A 17874-nucleotide genomic window follows, 5' to 3' on the forward strand; every position below is an offset into this window, starting at 1 on the left:
ATCAAGGGTGATCTCTTTTACTTAAATTCAGTTGAGGGCCGGGCATGGTGGCTCATGCCTATAATCTCAGTACTTCTTTTTTTTTTTAGACAGAGTCTTGCTCTATCTCCCAGGCTGGAGTGCAATGGCATGATCTTGGCTCACTGCAACCTCCCCCTCCCAGGTTCAAGAGATTCTCCTGCCTCAGCCTCCTGAGTAGCTGGGACTACAGGCACATGACACCATGTCCGGCTAATTTTTGTATTTTTTGTAGAGATGGGGTTTTGCCATGTTGGCCAGGCTGGTCTTGAACTCCTGACCTCAGGTAATCTGCTCACTTCAGCCTTCCAAAATGCTGGGATTACAGGCTTGAGTCACTGCACCCAGCATATCCCAGTACTTTGGAAGGCTGAGGCAGGAGGATTGCTTAAGCCCAGGAGTTCAAGACTAGCCTGCGCAATGTAGCAAGACCCTGTCTCTCTCTGCAAAAATAGGAAAAGTTAGCCAGGCGTGGTGGTGCTTGCCTGTGGTTCCAGCTACCTGGGAGGCTGAGGCAGGAGGATCCCTTGAGCCCAGGAAGTCGAGGCTGCAGTGAGCCCTGATCCAATGCCGCTACACTGCAGCCTGGGTGATAGAGCGAGACCTCAACTTGGGGGGAAAAAATCTGTCTATCTATTTATCCATATATATGTTTAATAAAAATGGGCAAATGACTTGAATAGACATTTCTTCAGAGATCATATACAAAAGGCCAACAAGCACATGAAAAGATGCTAAACATCATTACTCATCAGGGAAATGAAAAGGAAAACCTTAGCGCAGCGCGGTGGCTCACACCTGTAGTCCCAGCACTTTGGGAGGCTGAGGCGGGAGCATCGTTTGAGCCTGGGGCGGTCGAGGCTGCAGTGAGCTATGATCTCCAGGTGACAGAGCGAGACCCTGTATCAAAACAAAACAAAACAAGAAAAGGAAAAAGAAAGCAAGGGAAGGAAGAAAGCCCTCGGTTCAGGGTCGCCGGGGAAGGGGCTGGTTTAGACGGCTGTCGCCGCCGGCCCTCCGGGTTAGAGACCGTCGGGGGCGTGTCTTGAGCTGGGGGCGCGGCTCCTCGGCGGGAGTGCACCTGGGAGGCCGGGACCAGCGAGGCCGCGCCTCGGTGGCAGGTGACCCCCCGGGCGCGTCTCCGAGAGCCAGGGTGGGGCGAGGCGGGCGCGCGCCCCAGGCCCGAGGGGGTGTGGCGCGGGCGCGCGCGGGTTCCGGGGTCGCCGGAGGCGGCGGGCGGCGAGCCGGGGCGCGGGGGAGGCGCGCGCCGCGGACGCGGCCATCGAGCGAAGGGGATCCGCTGGCAGGGCGGGTCCCCCTTCAGGTCGCGGGGCCGGGGCTGCTCGCGAGGTCCCTGGCCCCGGGGAGCAGCGGCCCCGCCTGCGTCCCCTGCCGCTGCGTCCCGCTCGGCCGGGCGTCCCCAGGCGCCCCCGCCCCGCGCGGTGGTACGGTCCGGGTTTAAAAGGCTCCGGCGGCCCCCGGGCCAGCCCAGTGTGTGGGCGGCGGCGGCGGCTGCGCGCGTGGGGCCCAGGGCGCGGGGCGAGGCCGTGGGGGCGCGCGAGCGGGGCCGCGGTGGGGCTCGGAGGCGCGTCCACGTGGCCAGAGGGAGGCCACCCGGAGCCAGCGGAGGGACAGGTAGGTGGCCGTCATCTTCGCCGTCCGTGCGGGGCCAGCCAGCTCGGGGCCCGGGGCTCCAGCAGCCCGGGGGTCCGGCAGCCCGGGGGTCCGGCAGCCCGGGGGTCCGGCTCTGCCTGTGGGGGTCAGGCCCTATCCCTGCCCGTTGGCGCCAGCCTGCCCGGCCCCTTGTGCCCCGCGTGGTGGGGACGCCAACCCAAGACCAGCCCTCTGCCCAAAGAGGACCCTTTGTCGCAGGAGAGCGGCCCCTCGGAGGATCAACGCTGTACTTCCCTCCCGCTAAGGGCTCCGCGAGTCCGCCGAGGGGTGCCCTGATGGGGCCCGGGCAAACTGGACCAGCAGCACGGTGGGGGGTGTGGGGGGCGGCCGCTGGACCCCAGTCTCTGCGTGGGGCTGCCCCTTCCTCAGGCTCTCTGCTGGCCCAGCTGTACCTGTGATGCCCGAGGTTGCCACTTACAGGTGGGGGCTGGGCCTGAAATTCTGCCTCCCCAGGTCTCACTCCCGACCTGTCCTCAGCCTGTCCCTAGGCTTGCGCTCCCGGGATGTAGAGGAGGTGAAGACAGGATGTGGCCTCTCTTTTCTTTGGCCTTCCTTTCTTCTCCGGCTGTTGCATGAGGGGTCCAGCTGACAAAAGAGCCCTGGAGAGGTGATCAATCTGAGCTGAAACTTTGCAGTTTCAAGCTGGGCCTGCTCCTTGTTCCTGGCAAATGCATTATTTTTCCTTTCTCTCTCCTGTGCCTCCTTGGTTTGGTTCCCTGCACCGCCCCCCCCGCCCCCGGCCTCCCGTCCTCAAGCTGGCACTGAGAGGGTAGCGCTGAGCCCTGCCCTGTTGGCTGCCACGACACTGCTCTGCTGTCTTAGCAGCCTGGGGCTGACTGGGTGTGGCCTGGGGACTAAGTGCCAGTCCCTGCACTGTCCCTGTGGCTCCTGCCCTGTCTCTCCAAGGCCTTGACTGTATTTGGGGACATTGCTCCTCCTTTTGTAAGGCTCCTGGGCCCCCTGTACATTCCCTTCCCCAGTGAACCTCTGGGTCTGGAGGGGGAGCCGTGCAGGCTGTGGCTGAGCAGAGCTTGACTGATGTGTGTCTGGGTGCGTGGCTGAGGGGCAGGCGCGACTTGGCTTTGTGAGGCCCTTGTCGGGGAGGCAGCTGGGGCCCCTGCAGGGGACGTGGTGGTGCTGGATCCTGCATCAGGCCTCCATTCCCCAGACCTCTGTCCCAGGGCCCCTGGTGGCACTGCCACTCCAGGTGGTGTTCCTTGCCCTGCCCCTCTCCCCCAGCTTGCGATTATTCTGCCCCTGCCTCCCTCTCGCCTCAGCTCAGGCGTTGGGGGCAGCCCAGAGGCCTGGGGCTTGCTGTTCTTTGCTGTTGGTTGCCCCGGGCTCTGAGATGTGGCATCTGGGGTCTCAGTTCCGGAGGGCCTCCTGCCTGGCCTTTCCCAGCATCTGCTCTGCTACCCCTTTGGGTGTGGCCCAGCTGAGGCGAGGCCTCCTGGCTCCTTTCCAGCACAGGGGCTGAGGGACGATTGATGGCCCCCAAGCCTGCCCTCGCTGGCTGCTCACTCATGCGCCCTGGCAGAGGCCCCTCCTCTCTCCCTGTCGCGGTGGCCATCTGGGGCTTTGGTGGGGTGGTGGGTGAATGGCCCAGCCCTCTGTGGCTCGAGGCCTCTGACTCCCACACACCGTCTCTCCCTAGGCCTGTCCCCAGGCGCGGCTGCCGGCCATGCCCTCTGTCTGCCTCCTCCTGCTGCTCTTCCTTGCCGTGGGGGGGGCCCTGGGCAACAGGCCCTTCCGTGCCTTCGTGGTGACAGACACCACGCTTACCCACCTGGCTGTGCACCGGGTGACTGGGGAGGTGTTCGTGGGCGCAGTGAACCGAGTCTTTAAGCTGGCCCCCAACCTGACTGAGCTGCGGGCCCATGTCACGGGGCCCGTCGAGGACAACGCTCGCTGCTACCCGCCCCCTAGCATGCGTGTGTGTGCCCACCGCCTGGCCCCCGTGGACAACATCAACAAGCTGCTGCTCATAGACTATGCGGCCCGCCGCCTGGTGGCCTGCGGCAGCATCTGGCAGGGCATTTGCCAGTTCCTGCGCCTGGACGACCTCTTCAAGCTGGGTGAGCCGCACCACCGCAAGGAGCACTACCTGTCGGGGGCCCAGGAGCCCGACTCCATGGCTGGTGTCATTGTGGAGCAGGGCCAGGGGCCCAGCAAGCTGTTCGTGGGCACTGCTGTCGACGGCAAGTCGGAGTACTTCCCCACCTTGAGCTCCCGCAAGCTCATCAGTGATGAAGACAGCGCGGACATGTTCAGTCTCGTGCGTGAGCCCTTCTTTCCCTCCTTCCTCCACCCAGTCCTGGCTCTGCGTCCCAGAAGAGCCCCGTTCTGAGAGGGGACTTTTCGGCTCCTCAGTGTCTGGGGTGCAGACAGGTTGCGGAGGGTGGGATGACAGCCTGAACCCAGGTTGCGGGGGTCCCCTGTGTGCAGGGAGGCTGGTCACCCTGCCCTCTGCAGCCTTTCTGGCCTGGGCCTCTGTGGTCATCCGGGCAGGAGGGGGATGCAGAGGGAAGCTGGCGGTGGCCCGCGATGTTGGCACAGGGCCTCACCCGATGCTGTTTCCTCCCCCTGCTCCCCAGGTGTACCAGGATGAGTTTGTCTCCTCCCAGATCAAGATCCCCTCAGACACGCTGTCCTTATACCCTGCCTTTGACATCTACTACATCTACGGCTTCGTCAGCGCCTCCTTCGTGTACTTCCTGACGCTGCAGCTGGACACCCAGCAGACGCTGCTGGACACAGCGGGCGAGAAATTCTTCACATCCAAGATCGTGCGCATGTGCGCGGGGGACTCAGAGTTCTACTCATACGTGGAATTCCCCATTGGCTGCTCCTGGCGCGGCGTGGAGTACCGCTTGGTGCAGAGCGCCCACCTGGCCAAACCTGGCCTGCTGCTGGCCCAGGCCCTGGGCGTGCCAGCTGACGAGGACGTCCTCTTCACCATCTTCTCTCAGGGCCAGAAGAACCGGGCCAGCCCACCCCGGCAGACCATCCTCTGCCTCTTCACCCTCAGCAACATCAATGCCCACATCCGGCGCCGCATCCAGTCCTGCTATCGTGGGGAGGGCACTCTGGCCCTGCCCTGGCTGCTGAACAAGGAGCTGCCCTGCATCAACACCGTGAGCCCCTCATCACCCCACACTGGTCCTCTGCCCTGTCCCAGGTCTGCCATGCCCGGCATGGGCTCATGGCCAGTCATCCTGTCCCAGGCTTTGCCATGGCGCTGGGAGTGGCACCTTTGCCCTCCCACCTGTTTCTCCCTTCCAGGGATCCCTGCCCTCTCCTTCCGTCTCTCTGGCCTGCCCAGTGCCCCACTTCTGCTTCCATTCCCAGCTCGTTCCTCCTTGCTCTGTCTCCTGGTTGCCCCTTGTCTTGAGTCAACAAGAGTCTTGTGGGCCCAGGCTTCACTCCTCCCTCCCTGCTGTCCCTCCTCTGTCTCCCTCCGCAGCCACCGATTTCCTGGAGCACCCTAGGGCGAGCAGTCAGGCCTCGCTGGAGGGGTCCGGGTTCTAGATCCCGCTCTCTTCTGGGACACAGGAACTGCCGGCCTCCATCTGGCTGCTGTGTGCTTGCGCCTGGGAGTTTTGACTCTCACGGGTTCCTCGTCTGTTTCACCAGCCCATGCAGATCAACGGCAACTTCTGCGGGCTGGTGTTGAACCAGCCTCTGGGAGGCCTGCATGTGATTGAGGGGCTGCCCCTGCTGGCCGACAGCACCGATGGCATGGCCAGCGTGGCTGCCTACACCTACCGCCAGCACTCTGTGGTCTTCGTTGGCACGCGCAGCGGCAGCCTGAAGAAGGTGGCCAGAGCCCTGGGCATGTGGGGGTGGGGACAGTCTCAGATATGGGACAAGGCTGGTGGTAGGAACACATGGGAGAGCCCTGAGGACAGGACAGGACAGGAGAGGACACGGCTGGTGCAGGGAGGGAGATTTCCGTGCCTGGGTCCCAGGCGCTTGGCCCTGCTCCTCAGGTGGCCCCTCGGCCGCCCACCCTCACCATTGCCAGTTCCCACTGTGGACTGAATTGCCAGCTTCATATGGCTCTGGGGACAGAGAACAGACCTATTGTGGGGTCTCCCTGCCACGAGAGCAGGGCTGGGGCTGAGCCGGCATTGCTGGGTCCTCTGTTGAATGAATAAGGGAGCAAATGCCTTGCCCCTCGAGCCTCCCTATCCCTGGGATGGACCCACTCGCCCCTGCCCTCTCCTTGGCTCAGTACTTCCCATCCTTCCCCTCCTACCCAAAATGTCACTTTCCCAGAGAGGGCTTTCCAGATCCATGCTCCCGCATGGGCCCTGGGGCTGCAGCTGCTTCCATTGGGGATCTGGGGGTAGCTTGGCATGAAGGGGGAGATGAACTCCTGGGCACTCAGGTACGTTCTGAATAGGTAGGAGTCGGGGGACTGCAGTGCTGTCATCCTGCTTGCCTCATGGATGCAGTGCCATCCCCCAGGAGGGCAAGGAGTTGGTCTGGGGGTGCAGGGAAGGGTTTGTGGAGAAGGATGATGAACTCTCCTGGCCCACTTGCTCTGTTCCTGGGACCCTCTTTTCCTTTGTAGCAGCTTTGTTGAACACGTACCATCCAATTCACCCATTTCAAAGTGCACAGTTCAGTGGGTTTCTGTGGATCTGCAGAGTGGCACCATCGCCACTACCTCATTCCCCTAATCAATGCCATCTTCTAGCTCTTCCCCTCCCCTGCATCCCGACCCTGGGCAACACGAATCACTCTGTCCTTCTGTTTGCTGAGGGCATGTTCTGGCGTCAGCACCCTCCTTTTTCTGGCCTCAGGGCTGTGGGTGTCAGTGCTGAACCCCACCAGGCCCTGACTTCAGCTGAGCCACAACCTCCAAAGTCTCTGGCTGGAGAAGACAATGTCCCAGATGCAGGAGGCTGTGGTGGCATCAGGCTGGTCTTGTGGCTCAGGTGCGGGTCGATGGCTCCCAGGATGCCCACCTGTATGAGACAGTCCCCGTGGTGGATGGCAGCCCCATCCTCCGAGACCTACTCTTCAGCCCGGACCACCGGCACATCTATCTCCTGAGTGAGAAGCAGGTGGGCCTGTGGTGGGTGGCGGCGGGTGGTGGGGTGGGGGCGGGCTGGGTGCTGACGTGGCTGTCCCCAGGTGAGCCAGCTCCCGGTGGAGACCTGTGAGCAGTACCAGAGCTGCGCAGCCTGCCTGGGCTCCGGGGACCCACACTGTGGTTGGTGTGTGCTGCAGCACAGGTGAGGGCGGGGGCCCCTGCTCGGGGAGTTGGAGGGCCCCACTGGCCAGGGGGAGCCAGCCACACCCAGCCGTGCCCTTGCGGCCTCCCCCGCCCTCCTCCACTTTCTCCAGCTAATGAGTGGAACCTCCACCCCGAGTGACGTCCCTCGGGCCCCAGGGGACGAGGCCAAGGCTCGCTGTTGCCTGGCACTGTGAGCTGGACAGGCCTGGGCCCTCCCGGGGCAGTGGCAGGACTGGCTCTGGCCCGACCCTGTGCAGGTGCTGCCGCGAAGGGGCCTGTCTGGGCGCCTCTGCCCCACATGGCTTTGCTGAGGAGCTGAGCAAGTGTGTCCAGGTGCGGGTCCGGCCCAACAATGTATCAGTGACATCGCCTGGGGTACAGGTGAGCAGCTTGGGGGTGCTCAGCTGGGTGTGCACATGTGTGCTGGGAGTCCGCCCTGCCCTGAGCCCTCTGCTTCCCCCAGCTGACCGTCACCCTGCACAACGCGCCAGACCTCAGCGCGGGCGTGAGCTGCGCCTTCGAGGAGGCGGCGGAGAGCGAGGCGGTCCTGCTGCCCTCCGGTGAACTGCTCTGCCCCTCACCCTCCCTCCAGGAGCTCCGAGCTCTTACCAGGGGGCACGGTCAGTGGGTTGGGGCTGCCCAGGGTGGGGCATGGTGGGGCCTCTCCCTACCCCCAGAGAGTTCACGGCCACCCCGGGACTGCTGCAGGGGCCACCCGCACCGTGCGGCTGCAGCTTCTTTCCAAGGAGACAGGTGTGAGGTTTGCCGGTGCTGACTTTGTCTTCTACAACTGCAGCGTCCTCCAGTCGTGAGTACCTGGCACAGCACCCGTCCCTACCCCTGGGGATAGAGGGGACCTCCGGGACAGGCGACACCTTCAGGGCAGCTGTTTCTGGGGCATCAGGGGCTGTCAGGTCCTGATAGCCCCTGACATCCCCACATCTCTCTGTCCCCTGATATGGCTGCCTTCTTCCTTCAGTTCCCGATGTGTCCTATTGGGGAGCAGTGAGGGGCAGTGCAGCCTCCTCTGTTATTTCTGAAGCCACTTCCCCCCCAGGTGCATGTCCTGTGTTGGCAGCCCTTACCCCTGCCACTGGTGTAAGTACCGCCACGTGTGTACCAGCCGCCCCCACGAGTGCTCCTTCCAGGAGGGCAGGGTCCACAGCCCTGAGGTGAGGCGGGCGCCGCGTGCGAGGGGCTGGGCTCTGCGGTGCGGGCAGGGCCACCTGCTTCTATGTGTTCTCGGTTTCTTTGAGCCTTCTCCGGGCTGGGCCTGGACAAGGGTGGCCCTGTGTGCAGCTGACAGGCGCTTTCCCCCCAGGGCTGCCCTGAGATCCTGCCCAGTGGGGACCTCCTGATCCCCGTTGGGGTCATGCAGCCTCTTACCTTGCGGGCTAAGAACCTACCTCAGCCGCAGTCGGGCCAGAAGAACTATGAGTGCGTGGTGCGCGTACAGGGGCGGCAGCAGCGGGTGCCTGCCGTGCGCTTCAACAGCAGCAGTGTGCAGTGCCAGAACGCCTCGGTGAGGTCCCGCCCGCTGCCTCCCTTCGGGGTCTGGGCTGTGGCGTGGTGTGGATCATTCTTGTCTATGCCCAGCTCCCTGGCAGGGAACTCTCTTGAGTCTCCTGCTAGGGATTCCTGTACCTGGAGGAGGGGGGGCAGCTGGCAAAAATCTTGGGTAGGGGTTCTGTACATCTTATCTGGGGTCCCGTGGGTTCCTTTCTTCTAGTACTCCTATGAAGGTGATGAGCATGGTGACACCGAGCTGGACTTCTCCGTGGTCTGGGATGGAGACTTCCCCATAGACAAGCCTCCCAGCTTCCGAGGTGAAGGCACGGGCCAGGGAGCTTCTCTCCTAAGGCAGTCGGCACTGCTGGGGTCGGGTCTGGGGGCCCTAGTGCTCCCCACTTTCCACTTTTCTGCCACTGCCTGCTCCGTCAGCAGTGCCTTCTGTGCCTGCAGCCCTCCTGTACAAGTGCTGGGCGCAGCGGCCCAGCTGTGGCCTCTGCCTCAAGGCTGATCCCCGCTTCAACTGTGGCTGGTGCATCTCAGAGCACAGGTGCCAGCTGCGGACCCACTGCCCGGCCCCGAAGACCAACTGGATGCACCTGAGCCAGAAGGGCACCCGGTGCAGCCACCCCCGCATCACGCAGGTCAGCCTTCCTCACCGCCCCTGCCCACTGCCAACTCCCAGGGCACCTGGGAGTCTGAGCCAACTCTCTCACTGCCCATCCTGCTCCACAGATCCACCCTCTCGTGGGGCCCAAGGAAGGAGGCACCCGGGTCACCATCGTGGGTGAGAACCTGGGCCTCTTGTCCCGAGAGGTGGGCCTGCGGGTGGCTGGCGTGCGTTGCAACTCTATCCCGGCCGAGTACATCAGTGCTGAGAGGTGAGTGCGGCTGTGTGGGTGCCCGGGCCGTATGTGGCCTGGCTGGCCCTGACGCTCTCTGAGCCCTAGGATCGTGTGTGAGATGGAGGAGTCGCTGGTGCCCAGCCCGCTGCCGGGGCCCGTGGAGCTGTGTGTGGGTGACTGTTCAGCTGACTTCCGCACGCAGTCGGAGCAGCTCTACAGCTTTGTGGTGCGTGGCTGCTGGCCCTCCCCCTTCCTGTCCCTTCTCTCTCCCGCAAGGGGAGTGTGGAGCAGCCCGGCCCGGCTCCTCCCCTCAGGGCAGCTTCTCCCGCAGACCCCAACGTTTGACCAAGTCAGTCCCAGCCGTGGCCCAGCGTCAGGGGGCACACGGCTCACCATCTCAGGCAGCTCTCTGGATGCTGGCAGCAGGGTCACAGTGACTGTGAGGGACAGCGAGTGCCAGTTTGTAAGGTGGGCCGGGGCCCTGCCAGCTTTGGGTTGGGCATTGCGTGGGGGGCCATGGGGACGGGTGGCTGAGGGCCCTGGGCCACCCGCTCCAAGCAGCCTGCTTGCCAATGTAGGAGAGATGCCAAGGCGATCGTGTGCATCTCACCTGTGTCCACCCTGGGCCCCAGCCAGGCCCCCATCACACTCGCCATTGACCGGGCTAACATCTCCAGCTCCGGGGTCATCTACACCTACACGCAGGACCCCACCGTCACCCGCCTTGAGCCCACCTGGAGCATCATCAAGTAAGACCCTGGAGGACTGGGGAGCCTGGCAGTGTCCAGAGTGGTGGTCTCTGAGCTCCGGTGGGGCCCCTCCTGGAGCCTAGGCCCTCATTGGTAGAGGGGGTAGAGCTGTCCTGGCTACACAGTACCCGGCACCCACTAGGTGATCCAGGGTCAGGGAAGGTCTGGGCTGCCATGGCAGCCTCGATCACTCTCCAGGGCTGGGTGGGTGCACTGGAGGAGGGAGCCTGAGGCCCCTGCCCTGTCCCTAGTGGAAGCACTGCCATCACTGTGAGTGGGACCCACCTGCTGACGGTCCAGGAGCCCCGGGTCCGTGCCAAGTACCGCGGCATCGAGACCACCAATGTGAGTACCAGCTGCCCTGCCCCACCCCGACCCTGCAGCCTGTGGCTTCACGTGCCTGGCTGTCCACCTTTGTCCCCACAGACATGCCAGGTGATCAACGACACTGCCATGCTGTGTAAGGCCCCTGGCATCTTTCTTGGGCGGCCCCAGCCTCGGGCACAAGGCGAGCACCCTGATGAGTTTGGCTTCCTGCTGGACCACGTGCAAACGGCCCGCTCCCTCAACCGCTCCTCCTTTACCTACTACCCTGACCCCAGCTTTGAGCCGCTGGGGCCCTCTGGCGTGCTGGACGTCAAACCGGGCTCCCATGTGGTGCTGAAGGTGCGGGGGGGGGGGGGGCGGCGGGGGGCGGGGAGGGGCGGGAAAGTGGAGAGTCCTGGGCTGACGTTGTCCTCCACCCCCAGGGCAAGAACCTGATTCCCGCAGCAGCCGGCAGCTCCCGCCTCAACTACACTGTGCTGATAGGAGGCCAGCCGTGTTCGCTCACTGTGTCGGACACACAACTCCTGTGCGACTCACCCAGCCAGACTGGCCGGCAGCCTGTCATGGTAGGTGGGGATGGGGAGACCCCCTGGGCAGCCCAGGGTGGGCGTGGTGGTCAGCTCACCTCAGGTCTGTCCCCACAGGTGCTGGTGGGTGGCCTGGAGTTCTGGCTGGGCACCCTGCACATCTCGGCAGAGCGGGCGCTGACCCTACCGGCCATGATGGGGCTGGCGGTGGGGGGCGGGCTCCTGCTGCTGGCCATCACGGCTGTGCTGGTGGCCTACAAGCGCAAGACTCAGGATGCGGACCGTACCCTCAAGCGTCTGCAGCTGCAGATGGACAACCTGGAGTCCCGCGTGGCCCTGGAGTGCAAGGAAGGTGCCTGAGGCGGGGCGGGATGTGGTGTGGAAGCTGGGGACCTCCCTCCTGCCCACTCATTCCCTCTCTCCACCCCCCAGCTTTTGCAGAGCTGCAGACAGACATCAATGAGCTGACTAACCACATGGACGAGGTGCAGATCCCCTTCCTGGACTACCGGACTTATGCTGTGCGCGTGCTGTTCCCGGGCATCGAGGCCCACCCGGTGCTCAAGGAGCTGGATGTGAGCCTCTGCCCGGCCTGCCCCCCCATTCCCTTCAGGGCTGCCCCCACCCTCTGAGACCTCCTGCTCCCCGCAGACGCCACCCAACGTGGAGAAGGCCCTGCGCCTCTTTGGGCAGCTGCTGCACAGCCGCGCCTTCGTGCTTACCTTCATCCACACGCTGGAGGCCCAGAGCAGCTTCTCCATGCGTGACCGCGGCACCGTGGCCTCGCTCACCATGGTGGCCCTGCAGAGCCGGCTCGACTATGCCACGGGGCTGCTCAAGCAACTGCTGGCCGACCTCATCGAGAAAAACCTCCAGAGCAAGAACCACCCCAAGCTGCTGCTACGCAGGTACCTGCCTCGCTCTATCCAGGCCACGCCTTTGTCCTGCCTGGCCCTCCCCCCTGCCCAAGCCCCACCCCTGCCAGGCCCGAGCCCCCTTCTCTTGCCCTAGGACAGAGTCAGTGGCTGAGAAGATGCTTACCAACTGGTTCACGTTCCTGCTGCATAAGTTTCTGAAGGTGCGCCAGGTGGGCGGGTGGCAGGTAGGTGGTGGCAGAGGACCGGCCAGTGATCAGGCGGGCAGCCAGCTGTGCACCTGTCCCTGGCTGCAGGAGTGCGCTGGGGAGCCTCTCTTCCTGCTTTACTGTGCCATCAAGCAGCAGATGGAGAAGGGCCCCATTGATGCCATCACGGGCGAGGCACGATACTCCCTGAGCGAGGACAAGCTCATCCGGCAGCAGATCGACTACAAGACCCTGGTGAGCGCAGGGCGGGGCAGGCCAGAGGTGTGGGCGCAGAGAGAGGCCTCGCCCCAGACTGACGCTGGAGTCCACTTTCCCCTCAGACCCTTCACTGCATGTGTCCGGAGAACGAGGGCAGTGCCCAGGTCCCAGTGAAGGTTCTCAACTGTGACAGCATCACCCAGGCCAAAGATAAGCTGCTGGACACTGTGTACAAGGGCATTCCGTACTCCCAGCGCCCCAAAGCTGAGGACATGGACCTGGGTGAGGTCCCCGCCCTCTCCTCCTGGCTCCCACTCATACCCTCCTGTGCCGTGTGACCTCCTTGGGCTCTCCCGCTCCCCACCTGAACCCTGTTCCCTAAGAGGAGTGGGCCAGGGACTTGGGGGCTGCCAGCGTAATCTTAAGGGCTGTCTGTGGCCCACAGAGTGGCGCCAGGGCCGCATGACTCGCATCATCCTCCAGGATGAGGATGTCACCACCAAGATGGAGTGTGACTGGAAGAGGCTCAACTCACTGGCCCACTACCAGGTGAGGGGTTGGGGCCCATTCCCCTCTAGGGCCACCTGGGAGCCAGGACCCTGCCTTGAGCTGCAGCAGGACACAGGAGCAGTGGCCCTGGCTCCCCTCGCCCTTCTCCCTGGACTCGTGGGCTCCCCTCCTGGGTGGGGGTGGGTGGGGGCTCCTTGGCTTCTCAGCTTCCTGCACTGTCCCCCTCTGTCTCTGGGGCCTCCAGGTGACAGATGGTTCCTTGGTGGCACTGGTGCCCAAACAAGTGTCTGCCTATAACATGGCCAACTCCTTCACCTTCACCCGCTCCCTCAGCCGCTACGGTAGGTGTCCTCAGTGTGGTGGCCGTGTGCCCTTCGAGGCTGCTTAAGCCGTCCCAGGGAACCCCCACTTCCAAGTGCCGTCGATTCTGTGGAGTGTAGACAGAGGGTCGGCCAGTGAGGGCAGATGGGTCCCCACACGCTGCCGAGCTCCCGGGAGAGTGGGGCAGGGGCCAGGTGGTGGCCTAAGGGTCACATGCGTTCTCTGCTCCAGAGAGCTTGCTCCGCACAGCCAGCAGCCCCGACAGCCTCCGCTCACGGGCACCCATGATCACGCCTGACCAGGAGACGGGCACCAAATTGTGGCACCTGGTGAAAAACCACGACCATGCCGACCATCGTGAGGGGGACCGTGGCAGCAAGATGGTCTCCGAGATCTACCTGACACGGCTGCTGGCCACCAAGGTGTGGGCCTGCCTCTCGCCACCTTGGCCTCAGCCCACAGGTTGTCCCAGCCTTACAGGGGAGGGGGCCATGGATCATTTGCTTCCAGTGGGCCTTTCTTAGGGTCTTTGCTTTGGGAACTCTGAGCCTTAGATAAAGGCTGTGTCTATCTGAGAGGCCACTGGCCCTGTAGGGAGGAAGCCCCTCTCTTTGCCAAGCCTTTCTGCCTCCATCTGTCCTGCTCTGGGGACATCCCGACCTGGCTCCCTCATAGCCTGTGACCTCTCTGCCCCACACAGGGCACACTGCAGAAGTTCGTGGATGACCTCTTTGAGACGGTGTTCAGCACAGCCCACCGGGGCTCGGCCCTGCCCCTGGCCATCAAGTACATGTTTGACTTCCTGGATGAGCAGGCGGACCAGCGCCAGATCAGCGACCCCGACGTGCGCCACACCTGGAAGAGCAACTGGTATCGCCCCGTGCTGGGCTGCCAGCAGCCTGTCTGGAGATTGGTGGGCGGAAGATGCTGGTGGCTCTGCTGGGACCCAGGGCCTGGAGTAGCATCCAGGCAGGAGCGAACGAGGCCTGGCTTGGGGTTGACACTGACAGTGCCATCAAGCCAAGGGGCCTGTTGCGTCCGGTTCTGGAGCTGGACTGCCTGGGTGGGTGGGATGGTGGTGGTAAGGCCTTTGCCCTCTGGGGTCTTGCACCAGATAGAGATGCTGGCGGTCGGTCGCAGGTGGTGAGAGCGGTGACAGGAGAAGCTGCGGAGGGGGTTGAGACCTATTGAGAACAGAAGGTCAGCAGAGACTTAGAGAAAAGGCCGTTCACCCTAAATGCGTTGCTCTCACCACCTCCGGACAAGATGTGAGCCGGCCCGACAGGAAAGAGATGTGCACATGGGAGGGGCCCCTTGGGGCTAACTAGGGAGCCTCAGGCGCGTGTCCCTCTGTTGTCCACAGCCTGCCGCTGCGCTTCTGGGTGAATGTGATCAAGAACCCACAGTTCGTGTTCGACATCCACAAGAACAGCATCACGGACGCCTGCCTGTCGGTGGTAGCCCAGACCTTCATGGACTCCTGCTCTACATCCGAGCACCGCCTGGGGAAGGACTCCCCCTCCAACAAACTGCTCTATGCCAAGGACATCCCCAACTACAAGAGCTGGGTGGAGAGGTGGGCTCCGCCCTGCTGTGGGTGGCAGAGGGCAGGACCTGCCCCTCCCTGGGCTGGCTGTGTGAGGCCAGCCAGCTACAGGCAGGAAGCCCGAGAGCTGGCCGGGCAGTGAGGGCAGGGGTTCTAGTTTTTGTGACATTGCCCAAGTGACATACTGAGGGTCCCAACAGGTATTATCGAGACATTGCAAAGATGGCATCCATCAGCGACCAGGACATGGATGCCTACCTGGTGGAGCAGTCCCGCCTCCACGCCAGCGACTTCAATGTCCTGAGCGCACTCAGCGAGCTCTATTTCTATGTCACCAAGTACCGCCAGGAGGTGTGTTTCATCCCCACAGACTCCCAGTTACTTGGTCCTGAAGGTGCAGCCAGTGACAAAGGCAGGAGGGTTGGTGGGGGTTGGGGACAGAAGGGACACAGAGCCTATTTCTTAGATTGTTCACGGTCTCTCCCCTGACCAGGGCCCGGGGCCGGCACAGGTGATGCTCTCTGGGATCACAGGTAGATGCTGGAATTTGAGGGACCCAGGAGATAAGCCACTGGCTGGGTACAAAGTGGCCACTGGGCAAAAGTTAAAGGGCCTGAGCACTGGAAGGGATGGGTCAGGCTTTGTGATGAGAAATGGCCGGAGGCAGGAGGACACAGAGGTGTGGACTTCAGGATGGAGTCTGGGCTGGACACATCTGCGAGCCTGTGGATGGCATTTAAAGCCCTGAGCCTGGATGAGCTCACAGGGAAGCCTCGAGTGGGTGTGGAGGGAGAAGGGCCCCAGGACACGAAGAGTGGAGGGGAGGGGAGGGGAGGCGCAGCAGCTAGCAGGGAGGATGCCTCACAGTTCCGTCTTCCAGTGCTGCTGCTGGTGAAGGATGGTGACCTGCAGAACACTCACTGGGTCTGGCGAGGGTCACGGGGTCCTGGCGAGGGAGGCTTGGGCTAGGAGGTAATGGGAGGGGGAATCCAGCACGGCGAGTCCAGAGTCCAGGTCACTCTAGGGTGAGGCTGCACCCTAGCCGTGGAGAGGAGGAGGAGAAGGTGCTGTCGTCGAGGGGCATTTGGGGCTGGGGAGAGCTGATGGGTTTGTACAGGGGCTGCGGGGGAGGACGGAGGGGTGAGGCGTGTGGGAGGGAGGAGCCCAGCTGGGAAGTGGGGACTTTGCATGGCAGGAGCTGTGCCCCCTACAGAGCCTAGCTCCAGGGGACCCCTCTCCCCCAGATTCTCACGGCTCTGGACCGAGATGCCTCTTGTCGGAAGCATAAGTTGCGGCAGAAACTGGAACAGATCATCAGCCTCGTGTCCAGCGACAGCTAAGGTGGTGGAATCGGTGAGGAGGGGGCTTCTCAGTCCTGTGCCGTCCTCCCATCCAGGGGAGTGGCTGGCTCAAGCCTGGGTCCCGGGGCTGAGCCCTGGATTGGGTATCGTGCGGCAGGTCACCCTGGCCATGATGCCCCCAGCGCACCCAGGCCCCCTTCATTAGTGCCTTGCTTTGGGCCCTGTAGGGGGAGGGGTGACAGGGCGAGCCCCCACGCCAGCAGCAGCAATACCCCCACCCTCCTGCCCTGTGCCCAGGTTTTGGGACAGCCCCACCCTCCCTGCTATTTATATCCCTCTGCCTATTTATTGAATCGAACTTCGCCTCCGTCTCCATCTGTAAATATGTGTCCCCCACGGGATGTCGCCAGCCTCACTCACCTGCCTTTCCTTGAGCTGTCCTGGGCCCTGCCACCCGTCTGGGCTCCTTTCTGTAGCATTATCAGCCTCGGTCTGGCCTCTGGCACCTCACCCTTGCCATGGCTGACCCCACCCATGCCAAGGCAGGGTCACAGTACCAGCAGCACTTGGGGTGAGGCCTCCAAAGCTTCCTCAGAATTCTGGCTATGCCACGCTGGGCCACAGGGTCCCCCTCAAGCATCTCGGGGCCCTATTCTCTCTGAGTACCTGGAGGGCTGGACTCAGGCTTGTGCCAGGGCCTGACTTGGGCCTGGGGGCCCTAGAACGCTCCTCCTCCTGAGCCTACTGCCAGACGTCCTCAGTGTTGTCTGCACCTGCTCCGACTCCTTCAGCCACCCCATTCAGCGCCCGCTCCGTCCAGCGCCCGCCCTGTGGGGCCAAGGCAGCCGTGCCTTACTACTCTGTGTCTTCTGCCTCCTCTGAGGAATCTGGCCCTGTCTCACAGTCCCAGACCCCCCGTTCTCTCCTCTTTAGTTGCATGAGTTTTTCTTTGTTCATGGAATGTTTTTTCCTGATTAAATGTTGGGGAAATGCCGTCCACGTGGGGCTCTGTCCTTGGGGCAGGTCAGTAGACCTGTGGACGCTGCATGAACTGGAGCCCATTATGGGAGAAAGGACCACTCCTTGCAGGGTCGCAGAGGGTTTGGGGAGGTCCAGGGCCATGCCCGACCCATCAGCAAACCCCGGTGGCTCTACCTTCAAGACAGATTCAAGATAGATAGATAGATTCTCCTCCTTTCCACCACCCCCACCCAGCTCTCCCGTGCCATCGTCTATCTCTGCCTGGATGCCAGTCTCCCTGCTTCTGCCCTCACTCTCTTCAGCCTATTCTCAGCGTGGGAGGCAGAGAGACCCTGTTATGATATAAGGTGGATCATGTTGCCTCACTGTTTAGAACCCTCCGGTGGTTTCAGCTGCAGCCAACTCCTTCAAAACCTGACAGTTGTGTACTGTCGAGGTTGTGGCACCCATCATGGTGCACCTACCAAAGTCTTACTCCCAGGCCTGTTAAGTAATGCAGGTGGGGAGAAGGTGACATGCAATTTATTATTATTTTTTTTGAGACGGTGTAGCTGTGTTGCCCAGGCTGGAGTGCAGTGGCAAGATCACAGCTCATTGCAGTCTCAAACTCCTGGGCTCAAGTGATCCTCCCAACCTCAGCCTCCTGAATAGCTGGGTGTGTAAGTGCACTCTATTATGCCAGGCTTTTTTTTTTTTTGTGTGTGTGTGTGTAGAGATAAATTGCCACTATGTTGTTCAGGCTGGTCTTGAATTCCTGGCCTCAGTGATCCTCACCCCTCAGCCTCCCAAAGTATTGGGATTACAGGCGTGAGCCACTGTGCCCGGCCAGGTGAGATGGAATCTTATTTTTACTTTTTATGTTTTTTTTTTTTTTCTTTGACGGAGTGTTGCTCTGTCACCCAGGCTGGAGTGCAGTGGCATGATCTCGGCTTACTGCAAGCTCCGCCTCCCGGGTTCACACCATTCTCCTGCCTCAGCCTCCCGAGTAGCTGGAACTACAGGCGCCCACCACCACGCCCGGCTAATTTTTTGTATTTTT

The 17874-nt window shown here is 62.5% G+C and overlaps 1 protein-coding gene across 8 annotated transcripts; it reads left to right on the forward strand.

Annotated features, from left to right (window-relative positions):
* The first annotated feature begins 1284 nt into the window (after positions 1-1284).
* PLXNA3 (plexin A3) lies at positions 1285-16848 on the forward strand. Of its 8 annotated transcripts, none has more exons than XM_063634538.1 (33): positions 1285-1653; positions 2170-3967; positions 4287-4826; positions 5326-5508; positions 6636-6764; positions 6835-6935; positions 7195-7318; positions 7401-7557; positions 7646-7745; positions 7995-8109; positions 8259-8459; positions 8667-8763; positions 8900-9090; positions 9182-9327; positions 9397-9517; positions 9623-9759; positions 9870-10040; positions 10292-10385; positions 10467-10706; positions 10790-10933; positions 11012-11246; positions 11327-11469; positions 11546-11802; positions 11906-11972; positions 12066-12212; positions 12299-12458; positions 12622-12725; positions 12931-13027; positions 13239-13429; positions 13708-13877; positions 14371-14583; positions 14754-14904; positions 15047-16848. In XM_063634538.1, exons 2-33 carry the CDS (start codon positions 3374-3376, stop codon positions 15299-15301), a joined length of 5775 nt encoding a protein of 1924 aa, XP_063490608.1. In that variant the 5' UTR covers positions 1285-1653; positions 2170-3373; the 3' UTR covers positions 15302-16848. The 8 variants fall into 8 exon arrangements, with proteins under 8 accessions (XP_063490608.1, XP_055124800.1, XP_063490612.1 ...); XM_055268825.2 differs by having other exon boundaries at positions 3347-3967; XM_063634542.1 differs by having other exon boundaries at positions 1286-1653; positions 3619-3967.
* Positions 16849-17874: the final 1026 nt, after the last annotated feature.

Source organism: Symphalangus syndactylus, chromosome X (genome assembly GCF_028878055.3).
Source record: "Symphalangus syndactylus isolate Jambi chromosome X, NHGRI_mSymSyn1-v2.1_pri, whole genome shotgun sequence".
NCBI classification, from domain to species: Eukaryota; Metazoa; Chordata; class Mammalia; order Primates; family Hylobatidae; genus Symphalangus; species Symphalangus syndactylus.